The sequence below is a fragment of the Thermoascus crustaceus genome (assembly GCF_041956765.1).
Source record: "Thermoascus crustaceus strain CBS 181.67 unplaced genomic scaffold VTN00scaffold_4, whole genome shotgun sequence".
Taxonomy (NCBI): Eukaryota; Fungi; Ascomycota; class Eurotiomycetes; order Eurotiales; family Thermoascaceae; genus Thermoascus; species Thermoascus crustaceus.
In genome coordinates this window covers 261,301-274,699 of record NW_027192530.1, presented here as the reverse complement: position 1 = coordinate 274,699, position 13,399 = coordinate 261,301, and the positions used below count along the sequence as shown (strand labels likewise).

At 51.6% G+C, this 13,399-nt stretch overlaps 7 protein-coding genes across 7 annotated transcripts; 5 read left to right on the top strand and 2 right to left on the bottom strand.

Moving 5' to 3' along the window:
- Positions 1-3,047: 3,047 nt before the first annotated feature.
- VTN00DRAFT_6695 (uncharacterized protein) lies at positions 3,048-4,509 on the top strand (the record flags this gene model as incomplete). The annotated part of the gene is made up of 2 exons (XM_069433359.1): positions 3,048-3,404; positions 4,135-4,509. 2 exons carry the CDS (start codon positions 3,048-3,050, stop codon positions 4,507-4,509), a joined length of 732 nt encoding a protein of 243 aa, XP_069286749.1.
- A 182-nt stretch (positions 4,510-4,691) lies between these two features.
- VTN00DRAFT_6694 (uncharacterized protein) lies at positions 4,692-6,575 on the top strand (the record flags this gene model as incomplete). The annotated part of the gene is made up of 1 exon (XM_069433358.1): positions 4,692-6,575. The coding sequence occupies one exon, from the start codon at positions 4,692-4,694 to the stop codon at positions 6,573-6,575; it is 1,884 nt and encodes a 627-aa protein (XP_069286748.1).
- A 322-nt stretch (positions 6,576-6,897) lies between these two features.
- On the top strand, positions 6,898-7,320 carry VTN00DRAFT_6693 (uncharacterized protein; the record flags this gene model as incomplete). The annotated part of the gene is made up of 2 exons (XM_069433357.1): positions 6,898-7,028; positions 7,077-7,320. 2 exons carry the CDS (start codon positions 6,898-6,900, stop codon positions 7,318-7,320), a joined length of 375 nt encoding a protein of 124 aa, XP_069286747.1.
- A 16-nt stretch (positions 7,321-7,336) lies between these two features.
- Positions 7,337-7,680, bottom strand: VTN00DRAFT_6692 (uncharacterized protein; the record flags this gene model as incomplete). Its single annotated transcript, XM_069433356.1, has 2 exons — positions 7,337-7,534; positions 7,633-7,680. The coding sequence occupies 2 exons, from the start codon at positions 7,678-7,680 to the stop codon at positions 7,337-7,339; spliced, it is 246 nt and encodes an 81-aa protein (XP_069286746.1).
- A 497-nt stretch (positions 7,681-8,177) lies between these two features.
- On the top strand, positions 8,178-9,638 carry VTN00DRAFT_6691 (uncharacterized protein; the record flags this gene model as incomplete). The annotated part of the gene is made up of 1 exon (XM_069433355.1): positions 8,178-9,638. One exon carries the CDS (start codon positions 8,178-8,180, stop codon positions 9,636-9,638), a length of 1,461 nt encoding a protein of 486 aa, XP_069286745.1.
- Positions 9,639-9,663: 25 nt separating this feature from the next.
- VTN00DRAFT_6690 (uncharacterized protein) lies at positions 9,664-9,980 on the bottom strand (the record flags this gene model as incomplete). The annotated part of the gene is made up of 2 exons (XM_069433354.1): positions 9,664-9,850; positions 9,910-9,980. 2 exons carry the CDS (start codon positions 9,978-9,980, stop codon positions 9,664-9,666), a joined length of 258 nt encoding a protein of 85 aa, XP_069286744.1.
- Positions 9,981-10,472: 492 nt separating this feature from the next.
- On the top strand, positions 10,473-11,021 carry VTN00DRAFT_6689 (uncharacterized protein; the record flags this gene model as incomplete). Its single annotated transcript, XM_069433352.1, has 2 exons — positions 10,473-10,569; positions 10,633-11,021. 2 exons carry the CDS (start codon positions 10,473-10,475, stop codon positions 11,019-11,021), a joined length of 486 nt encoding a protein of 161 aa, XP_069286743.1.
- Positions 11,022-13,399: the final 2,378 nt, after the last annotated feature.

Sequence of the window (13,399 nt, the reverse complement as noted above, 5' to 3'; positions counted from 1 at the left end):
ACGTCAGCTCTTATTATAGAAAGTAGCTGTATGTGCTCAAAAACGACAATGGAGGAATGGAGAATACCTTGTTGTTGGACATAGCAACGGTATAGTCCATGGTGATCGATTCGATTGTCCACTCTACGCACGTTGGAGATCACTCCGAATTCAGCCATGGCACTGCTGCGCAAGACAGGGTCGAGCCATATCGGCATAACGATGTACTGTGCCGCTGTTCTAGCCCTGTGGCTCGTGGGCTGGCAGTGCACGAGGCGTCTGCCAGGTCTGGAGCACTGATCGGGATTCTGCTTTCCCCACATTCAGATCATGGTCAACGCTTTGACTAATAGAAGAGCTCTACGGCTAGTTCCAGTATGATATATCCAAAAATCGCTACGCTTTGCTGACTTTCTCGGATAGCCGCCTCTGGTGTGACCCACGTCCGGCGATCTGATTGCCAGTCAAGAATCTTGCGTGACGACGGAGGTTTAGGACTATCCCCAACAGGAATAACTACCACAGAAACTTTCGTCGTGTTTCACATTAGCAGGATAACGTGGGAGGGCTCTTGCCAAGATGTCCAGTAGTTACGCCTGTATAGACCCAGGTCTAGATAGAATATAGACGGTATCCAAATGAAATTGTGTAAATAGTAAGCTTGGGGAATTATGCAGGATGCGGTAACGAAAGGCCCTCGATATTAGTATTGCGTATTCCAATGAGAACTATCCAAACAGTGACATCGCCAACTTGGGGCTATGTCACATTCCTTTGTCGTAATCAAACGGCGGTGAAGATCCTTCTTGCCAACCATAGGATGATCACGTCACGATTTGCAGGTATAAAGATTCTAAGAAATACGAAAAAAAGAGAATGATCCAATACGATGTGCTATCCAATGCCATGTGGCCTCTCAGGAGACAAACGGCCGAGGGATAGTTGAGGGCCCGAGATTTTATGGTGTTACCTAGTCAGTGCCTAGAGGACAGATCCTTCAAGGACGGAGTGTTCAGCAAATCATCTCCAAGAAATTGACCGACAGGTCTTCAAGATAGGATGAATAATGGTTGTCAACGAACAGTCAACAAAAAAAAACCCCTTGCAATATGTCGGAAGAAAGCGGGTTGTAGCTCGATTTGAGCGGTTCAAGCAGTATCCGTGTCTGACGATAGCGGCGGAATGGAAGTTTCGCTCCTACAACGGTAGAATGGAACGTTGAACTTGCAGGTCTCATCAGCAAGCCATGACAGATGCCAGAGCAGCTTGGCCACGTATCCCATCTAATTGTCAAGGCTCCATAAGGAGCTTTCGCACCAGGGATATCTGGATTGCTTTCCCTCCATATGACATGCACCACCGGAGGTTAAGCTGTGCCACACCCCGGTCTGTGGAGAAATCGGGGAATCTTGCAAAACAGGTGACTATTCGTCGCTCTTCTTCGAGTCTAAAGGTTGTTGGTTGCTGCACTTCCCGCCACTCCGGTCGATACGGTGATGGAGGGAAGAGCGGTCACTGGTTAGAATCGAGTATCCAACAAGCTTGTAACCCGTCTAAGTTGCTTACCTGAAGATAAGAACTGGTGCTAATTGGAGCTTCGACGTGTGCTTCGTTCATCGAGGTCTCGTGTTTCGGTGTAGTAGTCCCTGTACGCCTGCGTATAGTCAAACTCTGCCGGCGTGTCTCTCATATTCAGCATTATGCTCGATTGATAGGGATAGCACTATTTAGATGAAATGAAGCTTCAGCAATTGGATTTTGATGTTTTGTGATCCAGCACAGATGCGTCATCATCGTCCGCCAAAACAAAATGCACTAGAGCTGTGTTCAAGCGAATTGGACAGGAGAGCAGCGTGCTCCGCGAAAGGGATCGGTTATTTTAGCCGCGCTCGAGAATAGACTGATTGGGTAAGCATTGGAACCTCTTCAGTTGATGGGAATGTGATATCAAGTAGATTCGGCAATGGACGTAGTCCCGAGTAGCGTCAGTAACTCGTTCCAAGTGGAGTTCCACATACAGCGTACGTTTCGAGTAGTCAAGGTTAAAATAAATAGATGACCGGAAAGTATAAAGAAACAGTGTGAAGGAAGGATAAAACTTCAGGCGGTCCTCGATGCAAGCTGCTACATCACGTCATTACAAACAACGCGACTGCTAGCCCTGCAAGTCATACCGCGTACATGCAACCTGACCGGCGACTGAGAGGTACGAAATAGATAACCGAGCGCTGGTTCGGAGGGGGAAAAGTCCGCGTATACGTTCAGTCTGCGTGTGAGTCAGCGTCATGGCATTTAGAGAGATCTGGGTCTTGGTGCTAAAGGTGGGGCCATATAGTCATTCCGTGCTTAAGGAGGGGTGATCCCAGAAGAACAGACGGGGGGTCACGAACAAGTAACGGGCTGCAATCGTGCTTGAAGCACAAACGGCCCCCAAAAAAGTGCATAGACGAACAGGGTGGAGGGGCAAGGCAGCTTCCGTTGTGATGAGTGAGCGATTATTGTGTACGGAGTATTGCTATCGCCCATCTCTGAAGGAATTATCGCTGCCGATGTCAGTGTAGGTATCTTCCCAAGTAGCATTTCCTCGGGATGTTTTTCTCCTGCTGTTGTTGCTGACCGAATGTTGTGATGGGTCTCGCACGGGCAGGGAACGAGGGGAAAAGAAAGTTGACGGCGCGGGATCTGGGCAGGTGGTCTGTGACATGCCGGCAGGCGCATCGCTGCCCGAGCATCGCGCCAGTGGGATTAAGGTCGAGGTATGATCGCATCGCACTGTGGGACAAGACGAATTTTCAGCGGGTCGAGTGACACCAAGGGTGATGACGGGAGTTAGAGCCTTACGATCGCCACCGTTGCAAAAATTCGCCGGTGCTTGGATACGCTTCAAAGTTCAATGCGTCCTCCGTGGAATCCCCGATCAATTGCGATGAGGGGCTCCCCGAAAAGCGCGGAGAAAAAGAGAGGTTCAGTAAAAAAAAAATTGCAGCTACCACAGGGAAACACGCGTGTAGTTATAGTTATAGCGCATATAGTTATAGGGCAGAGGAACCGTAGGACAGGACGACTCCATGCACGGGGGATGCGACCAGGAGCTCTCTGCCGTTTCAACTTCCAATACCTGCTGGGCTGGATCCTATCTGATGCTCCTTGTTCTGAGCCCTCTGCTCCTACAACATTTTCCCTCTGTCCGCTGGATTTTCCTTCCAGGAGACCGGGATGAAGGAGTTCTCATGCAGATGCACAGGGAACAGGGAGGATGGGTGGCGATCATTGGGCTGAGAGGCCGAGCCACCGACCATTGGGCTCTTGGGCAGCCAACCACGCGGGATAGAGTCCAGGATCAGAAGCAGAGAAGCGCAGCAGGCATCCATAACGGTTTCGCGTCCGATGGCGCTCGAAGGAGATGGGGAAGCGGATCCTGGAGCGTAAGGGATGAAGACAGGGAGATCGGGATGTGATGCGGAGGGAGCGCGCGATGGCGGTTGTTTGATACATCCGTGTCTCGCCGTATAGCCAAGTACACCGTACCGTACAGATCGCGCAGTAAACAATAGCTATACACATACAATATACGATCCATGGACATACCACGGTGCTGTACACAAGACATCCGGAGTAAGGAAAAGAGATAAGAGAGCGGATCCATGGAACGGGACGGGACCCATCTATATCCGTCCTCTCCACAGCCGTATCCCCATCACATTCTCTCTTTCTCCACAGTCTCGATAAACTTACAAACCCCAAGATTCCGGAAATGCCCTGCTGCCTTGCGCCGGATCTTGACCCGCGGGTTCTCGGGCCAAATATCCCTTGAGAATTGAAATGAACGAGGAAATTCTTGGAGCACTAAATCTACCATCGAGACCTGAGCACGGTCATGTACTGTGGATGCTGACGGCGTCGCATCCTCGCATCCCCCACCGTCCTCGAAACGCAAGCACAGACTGCGATCCTCTTATTTCCCGCATATCGCGTCCTCATCCACGCATTCGCCTGCAGCAACCCCTCGTCGCAACCTTTTCCCCCTCGCCCTCTGACTAAACGCCTCTCTGTTCTTTTTCGTCCTACATCGTTTTCTTTTTTTCCCTTCTGCCGCCCACTGCTTTATCAATCTGCTTCTTGACGCTGGTCTTCGCTTTCTATGTTGCTTGTCAGACTCAGTTGACTCCTACAGTGGCTGCTCTCTGCTGCATACTACTACTTCTGGCTTGCTTTTTGATCCTTTTACATCTCCACACAACCCCACCTGGGCATCGGGCAGCCCGCCGTATCGTCCAGCCGCTCCCTGCACTCTGCAAACTGCACGCGGTTTCGTACCCCTCTGCCCACTCACAGGCTGCCAGAGAGGGTTCGCTGCCTAGTCTGACTCACGGGGTCGTTCACTGCCGCCCAACGCATCCACCGAAGCCCGTACTGCAGGTTTCGATGGAGCTGTCGCCTCCTGTGGACTTCCGCTGCCAGTTCATAGCCACTGTCACAGACTTAGCCTCGCCGCTGCCTGCCATCGCGCTCGCGATCAGCAGGTCCTAAGCCCCCCCGGGTGCACTCAGAAAGGGGGGTGGCATGCGAAAAAGACCGGGTCGCGAGCCTGACTCACTGCATAGAATTGGTCGATAGCCTCCTGGCCTAGCCCTTGGGGACCCGTTCCGATAAACCTGGCCTCACGCCGTCCCTTTTTTTGAGTCCGCGCACGCACATATCGCCCCAGGGCCATGTCGGGCAGAGTCCCTCACGCCGCCTTTTGCGAGGAGTACGACGAGGACGCGAACGTCATCCTCCCTGAAACTCGCCAGGTCGCCACCATCTCTTCCAGACAGTCAAAACCAGACCTGAAACCTGCCGAAGTCAACGTCGACGGTGCTAGCGACTCTGGCTACTCGAGCCGTACTGCAGCTACAGTCAACAGCAGTCAGTCGGTCCCTAGTGAACAAAGAAGCCCTCCTGCCCTTAAACCGGACGCTCCGCTCAAGAGGCCGGGCAAGGGAAAACTTCGAGAAAGCCGGAAAGAGAAAGGAAAAGATAGAGAGAGAAAACCAGCAGTACCTGCCAACAAGATGCCGCTCGCAACTCGTCGAAGTTCGAGTCGCCCACCACCATCCCATCAACTGTCAAAGCCAAAGAGACATGAGAGTGCCAGCGTACAGCACCATCCAGAAACCTGCTGGGAGTGCGAGCAAGGCCTTCATCACACTTCTACCCCTGTTGAGCCACGTACGATGGACTACCCCCCATACTACAAATACCCGCCTCCGCCGCCTGCAGTCGATGACTACCCACCTTCACCCAAATCTGCCGCCCATTACTCTCCATATGTCGAGGATGTCCAGGTCTCCCAGGGTAGCCGTCGCAGGAACCGCTCAAACTCCTATCATTCCAACGGCCGGCCGCTTAGCTTTCACGGCGTGACACCAGAAATGGGTATGTACAGTATGGTGCCCGTGGGCCAGTATGACCATGGCCCTCCACTGTCTGCGTCTGCGTACGCAAATGCTCCAACCTATCCACCTCCACAGCACCAATATTACGGCAGAGCGGACTCTGTCCCCCAGTCTCCATATGAGAGGCCGCGAGAGCGTTCGCGTTCTCGAACCAGGGAGCCACAACCTCGTCGGAGGTCACCAGGCCGTCGAAGGTCCTCTGTCTATGTGCCGCCGGCCATCGACTACTCGCCTCCGGCAGCGACATATGAGGATGGAGGAGTCCCGTTAGAGAGGGGGCCTTCTCGCGAGCACAGGTCGCGTGTAGCCTCTCCGTCGTATGAACCCGATGAAGACTACTACCGCATGCCGCCGCCACCTCCCAAGTCCAAGCCACAGGTGATCCAGAGGCGGCCCAACCCGTCCCGCAAATCGGCTGCCCCAACGGAACGTCGTCTGTCCGATTCCTTCGACATGTCCGACCTAGAAGATGCGCTTCCTGATCGCCCCGTTCGGACGGTATCACGGGATACCATTGTACCGGGACGTAGTCGGAGCGTAAAGAGCGTAAGGAGGGCGTCGACCTATCGCGAGTCTTCGCCTTCGCCTACCAGGACATTGATCGAAGATTCGCGCCGTCGCCGATTGTCAGTTTATGACTACGAGCCCCGGGATGTGGAGCAGAAACAGCGTGACGCGGAGGAGTATCAGGCTTCCAAGACTGGTAAAACGGTGCCTCTTACAGCTGATGCACTGTTCAAAGCAAAGAGTTTCCAGCGTCCCGACAGTGACAGTGGGAGCCAGAAGAGCCGCTCCACCAGTAGTCGAGGAAGTGACACGCGGACTCGAGATGGCAGTGGCATGGGTTCCAAGCATGAGGATGAGGACAACAACAAAAACAACTTTGTCATGACGATGAATGGCGTCACGATGAGCATTCCTCAAGATTCAGTCGGCGGAAAGAGGATCAGCCTGAGGACGGGCGACCAGGGAGATGTCACGATGAGCATCGAAGGGAGGCGCCCCAGGAAATACCTCACATCCCGGTCCGAATATGCGAGCACCAGCGGAAGAGCGGATGCGGAAGATTACCGGCGGCCGCGGGACGATCGAAGATCCGATCTTGCGAGCAGGCGCTCAAGCCGCTCGACTTACAGTAGCAGAAGGCTGCTCGAATAAGTATGAGCACTTCGAGTGCCCTTTGAAGAATCGCGGCCGCAAATAAGTCTATATTTTTGTTCTTTCTTTTTCTGTAAAAGAAGCAGAAAATGGCCCCAGCTCGCATTGCAGACAAAAGTTGATCACTTCTTGGGACCGGCTTTCTGACGAAAATTAAGGGAAAAAAGCATCTGCAATAAAGTGGTCACTGTTGGGTTAAAAGTTGAAAAGCACCGCGGATTCGATTTTTTGATGATCCCACGAGAGGTTTTGTACCTTTCATCACGGGGGGACCAGCTTCAGGTCTCCATATGACTTTGCTTTCTTGGTCCTTTACTGTGGCATGATTGTACGAACGACCCTGCGACGACCTGCACGAGTGATGTTTTATGTTCTATTTCCTAATGTCCAGTTGAAAATGTTGTCTCTTACGTTTTCGGGAACACACACTCTCTTCCCTTTCCACCCCGTGCCGTTTTCCATGGCCCTCATTATAGATGTGGACCAAGTATCAGTGTGAAGAGAAGCGTCTCCCCAAATTTTGCAGTTCCTTGACGTTTTGTTTCGGTCTTTCTTGTTATGTCTGTTTCTGCTGATTGTGTTTCTTTACGCTGCATTCCACCTCGTAGTCGGCCTGTATCCCTCGTGGTTGCAAGGGCTATCGCAAGCTCATGGTTTGCGGCCTCGATACCCTTCTATCTCAGCTCGTCCGGATGCATCATCAACTGTACACCCTATGTCCCCTTCGACACTGTGTATTTTGTGATGTGGGGACGTGCTTTTTATTTATAACGCCCCGTTTTGCTCTTATCTTTTTCGACGCCCTTGTTTTCTTTCCCTTCCACACCCCCCCCCCCCCCGGTTAGCCATGTACGTACAATGGGCTTCCGGGAATGCTGGCACAGGGACGCAGCTTGGTTTTCTGGAACTGTTCTAGGCGACAAGCGGTCTTGTGTGGCAGATAGCCAGTATACGTGCAGCTGTTGATCCTCAGAGTATTTAGACGCAATTTGATTATATGTTGAAAAATTTGAACGGCTGCATTGAGAGTAGAGAACGAGTAGATCTACCTGGATACATAAATAGCACCAACGTCATCTTCAACCACGGCGCCGTCGAGCCCCATAGGGCGGAGAGCGGGTCTGTCACATGACCGGTGCTCCGCACGGCGCGTGGAGAGCGGTTGCTGACATAAGCAGAGTTGCCGGAACAACGACGGGCCCCAACACGCCCAGCCTCTTGAATTAATCCAGTCGGTCAACCACCTGAATTTCTGCCCTGGAGGACGCCCCCGATATGACGGGCCAGACCGTCTGTCCGTCATCCTGAGGACTCTGCTTCTCTCACTGTCCCTCTTTTTCGACTTGCGTTGCATCTCTATCTATCCAGACGCAGCGTTGATCTACGGACAGAACAAGACTACATAGTTCCGTTTAGGGCTACACGTACTACTACTTACTACTACTTACATTCCTCACTCGTCTCTCCTTGACCACCCCACCTCCCACATACCTTTTCTTGCTGATCGAAGGCTACTGTACGATCCGATCCTGTGCTAGACGTGTGGCATACTGTCCGTTTCAAGACCCGTCTTGAGCTGCGTGCTCTTGACCTTGACCCGCGATGCCTCCACTTCAGACCGTCGGGGACTTCCCCGGCATGGAGGGCTCATCCCTCTTCCTCGACAAACGGAACCTGTTCAACAATGATGCACCGTCCTCAGACATTCTCAAACTCAGCAGACGCACCGCTTCCTCGCCAATGGAAGTCCTCAAGACCCTCAACGCGCGGTCCGAGCCTACCAAGCCCGTCGTTGGCGGCCAGGGCGCCATTGACCCTCATGACATCAACATGCAGGGCCTGATGGCTCTCTTCGCAATCATCGGAGCTGCCTTCGTTCTGGCCGCCATCTGGTTCTTCTTCTGGGCCAAGAACGGCGGGTTCGTCTGGCGCAAGGGCGACTGGGAGGAATACAAGTCGACTGTGCTGCGGCGGAAGGGCCCCGATGGACGTACGCTCAGCAATGCCACGCCCAGCACGAAGCTTGGCGGCGGTAGTGTCGTCGACAGTCGCTTCAGAGACGATGTTACGGACGCCGGGATGACCTACACTGATGCGGAGACGACGGTCACGGACGAAAAGCACCCGCCCCGCAAGAAGCGAGGGTTCAGGGAGAAGTTCCTTCGTATGCGCGGGGAGGAGAAGCCGTGGGAGGGAGGAGAGGACGAGGCCGTACGCGCCTATCGCGAGGAGAAGTCTGCTCGGGTTGGAGGTATCAACCGCGAGGCGGAGGGCACGTACCATGGAAGCGACTACACCAGCACCAATCCTTCCAGCCATCCTAGCGACTATAACCAGAGCGAGGTCAGCCAGACGCGCGACTTTGCCTACCGCGATAATGTCGATAACCACCAGGGCGTGGTCACCCAGGCACGCAACTTGTGGGCTAAAACCTACCATGACCGCGACAACCACGACGACGGCAACGGAAACAGCAATGGCAATGGCAATGGTGCACAGCAGAACCGCAACGCGTCCGGCTTCTCGTTTACAGCCGGCAGCGAAGACGTCCTGAGCCGGACCACCGAGGATCACCCCTCCCGCGACACGACTTCCTCCCGTCGGGACCGTGAACCTTACCGCGAGCACCGTCGAGACCACCGTGGCGACAACCGACGTCGCGACCGCGATCGCGATCGTGACCGTGAGCGCCGCCATCGCTCTTCCCGCCCACCCAGCTCCCGGCCAAGCTCTCGTCCAAGTAGTTCCCGACCCAGCAGCACGACCCGGCACCACAGGCGCGAGCGCTCCTCTGCCCGCGGCAGTGGAGGAGGACGCTACACCGAACCGCTCGACTTCACATCTTCCTCCGCGCCCACCAACTCAGAGTACCAGTACTCCGCTGTGGGGACGGAGGAAACCAGCAGCACCCCGAACAAGGGTTACCACCGGCCGATACCATCCCTGAGTAAAGGCTACAGGCGGGATCCTGGCAGTAGGAGACGACGTCGGGACAGCTTGAGCGACAGTGACGGCGAGGAAAGTCGCATCACGGAGAGTCGTATGATCCGCAGGTCAAAATAAAAGAACAAGAACAAGACATGAAGATCTACTGAGCTTGAATTTTTGCGACGGTTTTTTCTCCCTTCATGGCGTTGGAGATATTACGTACAGTTTTCTCCTCTTTCCACCTGTATTGTTTTTTGTTTTCTTGTTGGATAAGATTCTTTGAACCCCACTCAGGGCAGCATATAACCCTTATGTAGTTGCCTCCTTCTTGTGTTTCTGGAAATTGTCTATGGATATGATATGGATATGGATACGGATAAGGAACCTAACTAACGAGCGTACGTACGTACGGGAAACGGACCCACGAAGTCGAATGGAATGGAATTGAATGGCAACCCGAATAATATGAAATGGCATGGAATGACAATCTTTCGATGTTAGATACTTTCTTTCCCCTGAATGGAACACAGGTTTTGGTCGGCCTAGTCGATGTGCTTTGTATGTATGCATGCGTGTATGTATGTACTTTGCGTTTTGAACAGGGTAGCTGAAATGGATGGAAACTGAATTAATTCAATCATGACCGCTGTATTAACTGTATGAGGATCTCGAGGATGGTGAAGATAATCGGTTTATTGATTTATAAAGGTACGCACACTGGAGATTAATCACCGTCTTTTAATCCACTGAGACCTTTTTCCCCCTTTCCTTTTCTGCATAGGTCTGATTTGGTAGGTACTATATTCCGATATATTCCACAACCAGTCAGAATCTAGAAATTGGTTTCTACATGAAGACAAGAAAGCTGACCTATGTGTATACAAAAAAAAAAAAATAAAAAGCAGCAAGCAAGAGCAAGTAGCAATGATAACGATCTGATATGCATTAATCTAATACGCACAGCGAAGCATGGTTGCTTGGAGACTAATGTTTCCTTTTAGGGTCTGTATATTTAGTCTTCTTCGACTGGTCGAATTCAGGAACTTTCTCCTGAACGATCTCTCCTGTGAGTCAAGTTCACCTAAAACAACCTCTATTGCCATTGCCAACTGACTAACACATCCCACAGCCTCCAGTGCCTTAGAGTCTATCTTTACAGTCCTGGAGATCGACGTCGCCATCATCTGCGGCAATCTCCCACTGACGAAACCAATCATCCAAAGTTGCCTCGGGAGAGTCAAAACCGACACGAGCGGCATCTCAGGCACAGGGCCCTCAAAGCGTTCATCGGGTTCGAAGCTATATTTCCACTCCCGCTCCTCGCGCACAGACAGCGACGGCTTTCAGAAGATCATCGAGACTCATCCTACAAGCCAGGGAGACAGGACTTTAGTCAACGAAAGGGGGTCTGATATTGAGCTTGAGGGCATAGAGGTGCACAGAGTCATCGAGCAGGAGGTAGAGAGTCAGTCGGATGTCGCGGAGACGGAGGCGGTTTCGACTAGGGTCTGGCCATAGTAGAAACTTTAGAGTTTTAGGATAATCTACAATGTGAGATAGAAATTATCAGAGCAAGAGTTAGCCAATTTTAATCTGTCTAGATCCTTTAAGAACAGTCCAGGCATCAACAGAACTACAGTACAGCATACTTGCTCTGACGTGTCTTTCCGTGGGACTGCGATCAAGCGTATCGTCAATAGTACACATGCATGGATGAAGGGAAGGTAGACGATCGGGATATGCTCTTGCAAGCTGCAGGTCGATGCAAAAGCCGTGCAATGGTCTGTGCGCAGTCTTAAGTAAAGTTTTCTATTTTTCTTTTCCATCCTCTTCTTCTAAGTTTTAGGGTTTCTTTTTTTTTTTATAAAATTTAGCTTAATCCCGCGACCCAGACTTAGAAGATTTTTTTTTTTTAGCTCGAAAAGCCAAGCCCTACCATACCAAGTAAGGCATATGACCATGTGCCTTTACCTTCTGAAACCATGGATCTGATCGGATCTAATTTATCGTGGGGAGAATTTTCCCCGAAACCATCTTGCTAGTGCCGGCATCCGGCGCAAGATTGCTTAACTCCTGCTATACGTTATCAGAAATATTATAAATGGCTTTCCAGGTTATAAACCCCACGATGAAGGCTGCGGCTGCTACGGAAAGAAAGAAGCAGCGTTAGTTTGCGTCTATAATAGGTACCTCTGCCAAAACACCTGCTGCAACAGAGACGTTTCCATTCATCTGTTATGACCGATACGTGTGACAGACATCGCTAATAGAAGAGATATGCCTTGGTGCCAGGTATATCTCTGTGGTATAGGTTTGCAGACATTATTATCCTCTGTTATCCTATGGGAAACTATTGATCTTAAAAGTCATGTCCGAAAAAGAATCGACAATGGAATCATATCTTCGAAGTACGTCTCTGTTTCATGTTCCACGAAGATGAAATGAAGAGATAGTGCATATATTACTGTTTAGTGGGACAGACATTACTGCTGGGCTACTGCGCGCAGCATCAGCTAAAGGCTGCAATGAAAAAGATTCCCTTGCCATTCCGTTCCCCTTCGCTGTCCAGCTCGTTGCATCCAGGACCTTGTGAGTCACCGGGGAGACTCTGCATCTTTACTAAGAGCCAGAAGAAGACTTGGATTCGGGGCATTTGAACCCCACTTTTCAACCATGGTTGAAAACCCATGTGTCCTGCTTGGTTTGCTGATCTATTATCTTCCAGGTGTGTCACAGGACACTAATACCATCACATGCGACATCATATGAATCGACTATGATGCCGAATTTGTCACCAAGCTGGATCAAAGTGCACCCTATCTTTCAGGCGTATTCGATCTCTAGGGTTGAAGTGTACATGTGAACAAAGACATGTAATGTCAACGGCTTCTCAGTCCACAGAACACATGTACCGCTCACATAACTGCTAAGAAGACACTACACTATGTATACAGACCTACAACCATGGGAAGACAGGGACAAGGTAACTATATATTCTCCTTTCCAGATACGTCTCGTGAATGACTGGGATATGATAAGTTTAAATATCAAATACCTTGAATCCAGCTTATATTGGTCGTCCAGGGAACTAGTTACACATGGTTACAGCGTTTAACAATTTAGGCCTATGGAACCATTTATGCAAAAACTGCACTTTACAGCATTTGAAACCATTGCAAAGCCTAGTCAGAAAAATTCAGATCGCAGCTGTCCAGGCTGTAGCCCTATATGGGGCAGAGCTATGGTGGCAGGGCCAGAAAGACCGGCTAGGGGGCATTCAACGCCTAGTCAACCAGCAGGCCCGAGCTGTCACAGGAATGTTTCGAACGACCCCTATAGGGCCCCTAGTTCGGGAAGCAGGCATAGAACCAGCAGAGACCCTCCTAGAGGCAAGACAACTAGCATATACAGCAAGACTCCTAGGCCTGCCAGGGGACCACCCGGCTAGGCAGATCCTTCCAATCTCTTTTCGTGAGGGAGATCAACATGCTCAACCTGGAGAACAACCAGTAGGGGATAGAGAGTGGGCAGAGGAGAACACCAGAAGCCGGGGCCCACGGTCACTGGGGCAGCACCTAGCCCGGCGATTGGCAGAGACCTTGCCGGCTGACCCCTCTGGGGGGTTTGAGGAGACAATTGAGATAGCCCCAGCATTTTTTCCAGGGCAGATCATCAAGGCCCTATCAACTGAGGAAGCCCTAGAGGCAGCCCAAGGGGATCACCTGGGGCTATCCCTATGGTCAGATGGGTCCCGACTAGATAATGGTCGACTTGGGGCAGGCATCACATGGCAGAACCCCCAAGGGGCCTGGCAAGCTCGGGAGATCCCCCTAGGCGTGGGGAAGGAAGTGTTTGATGCAGAGCTTATGGGAGCATGTAGGGCTTTAGAGCTAGCT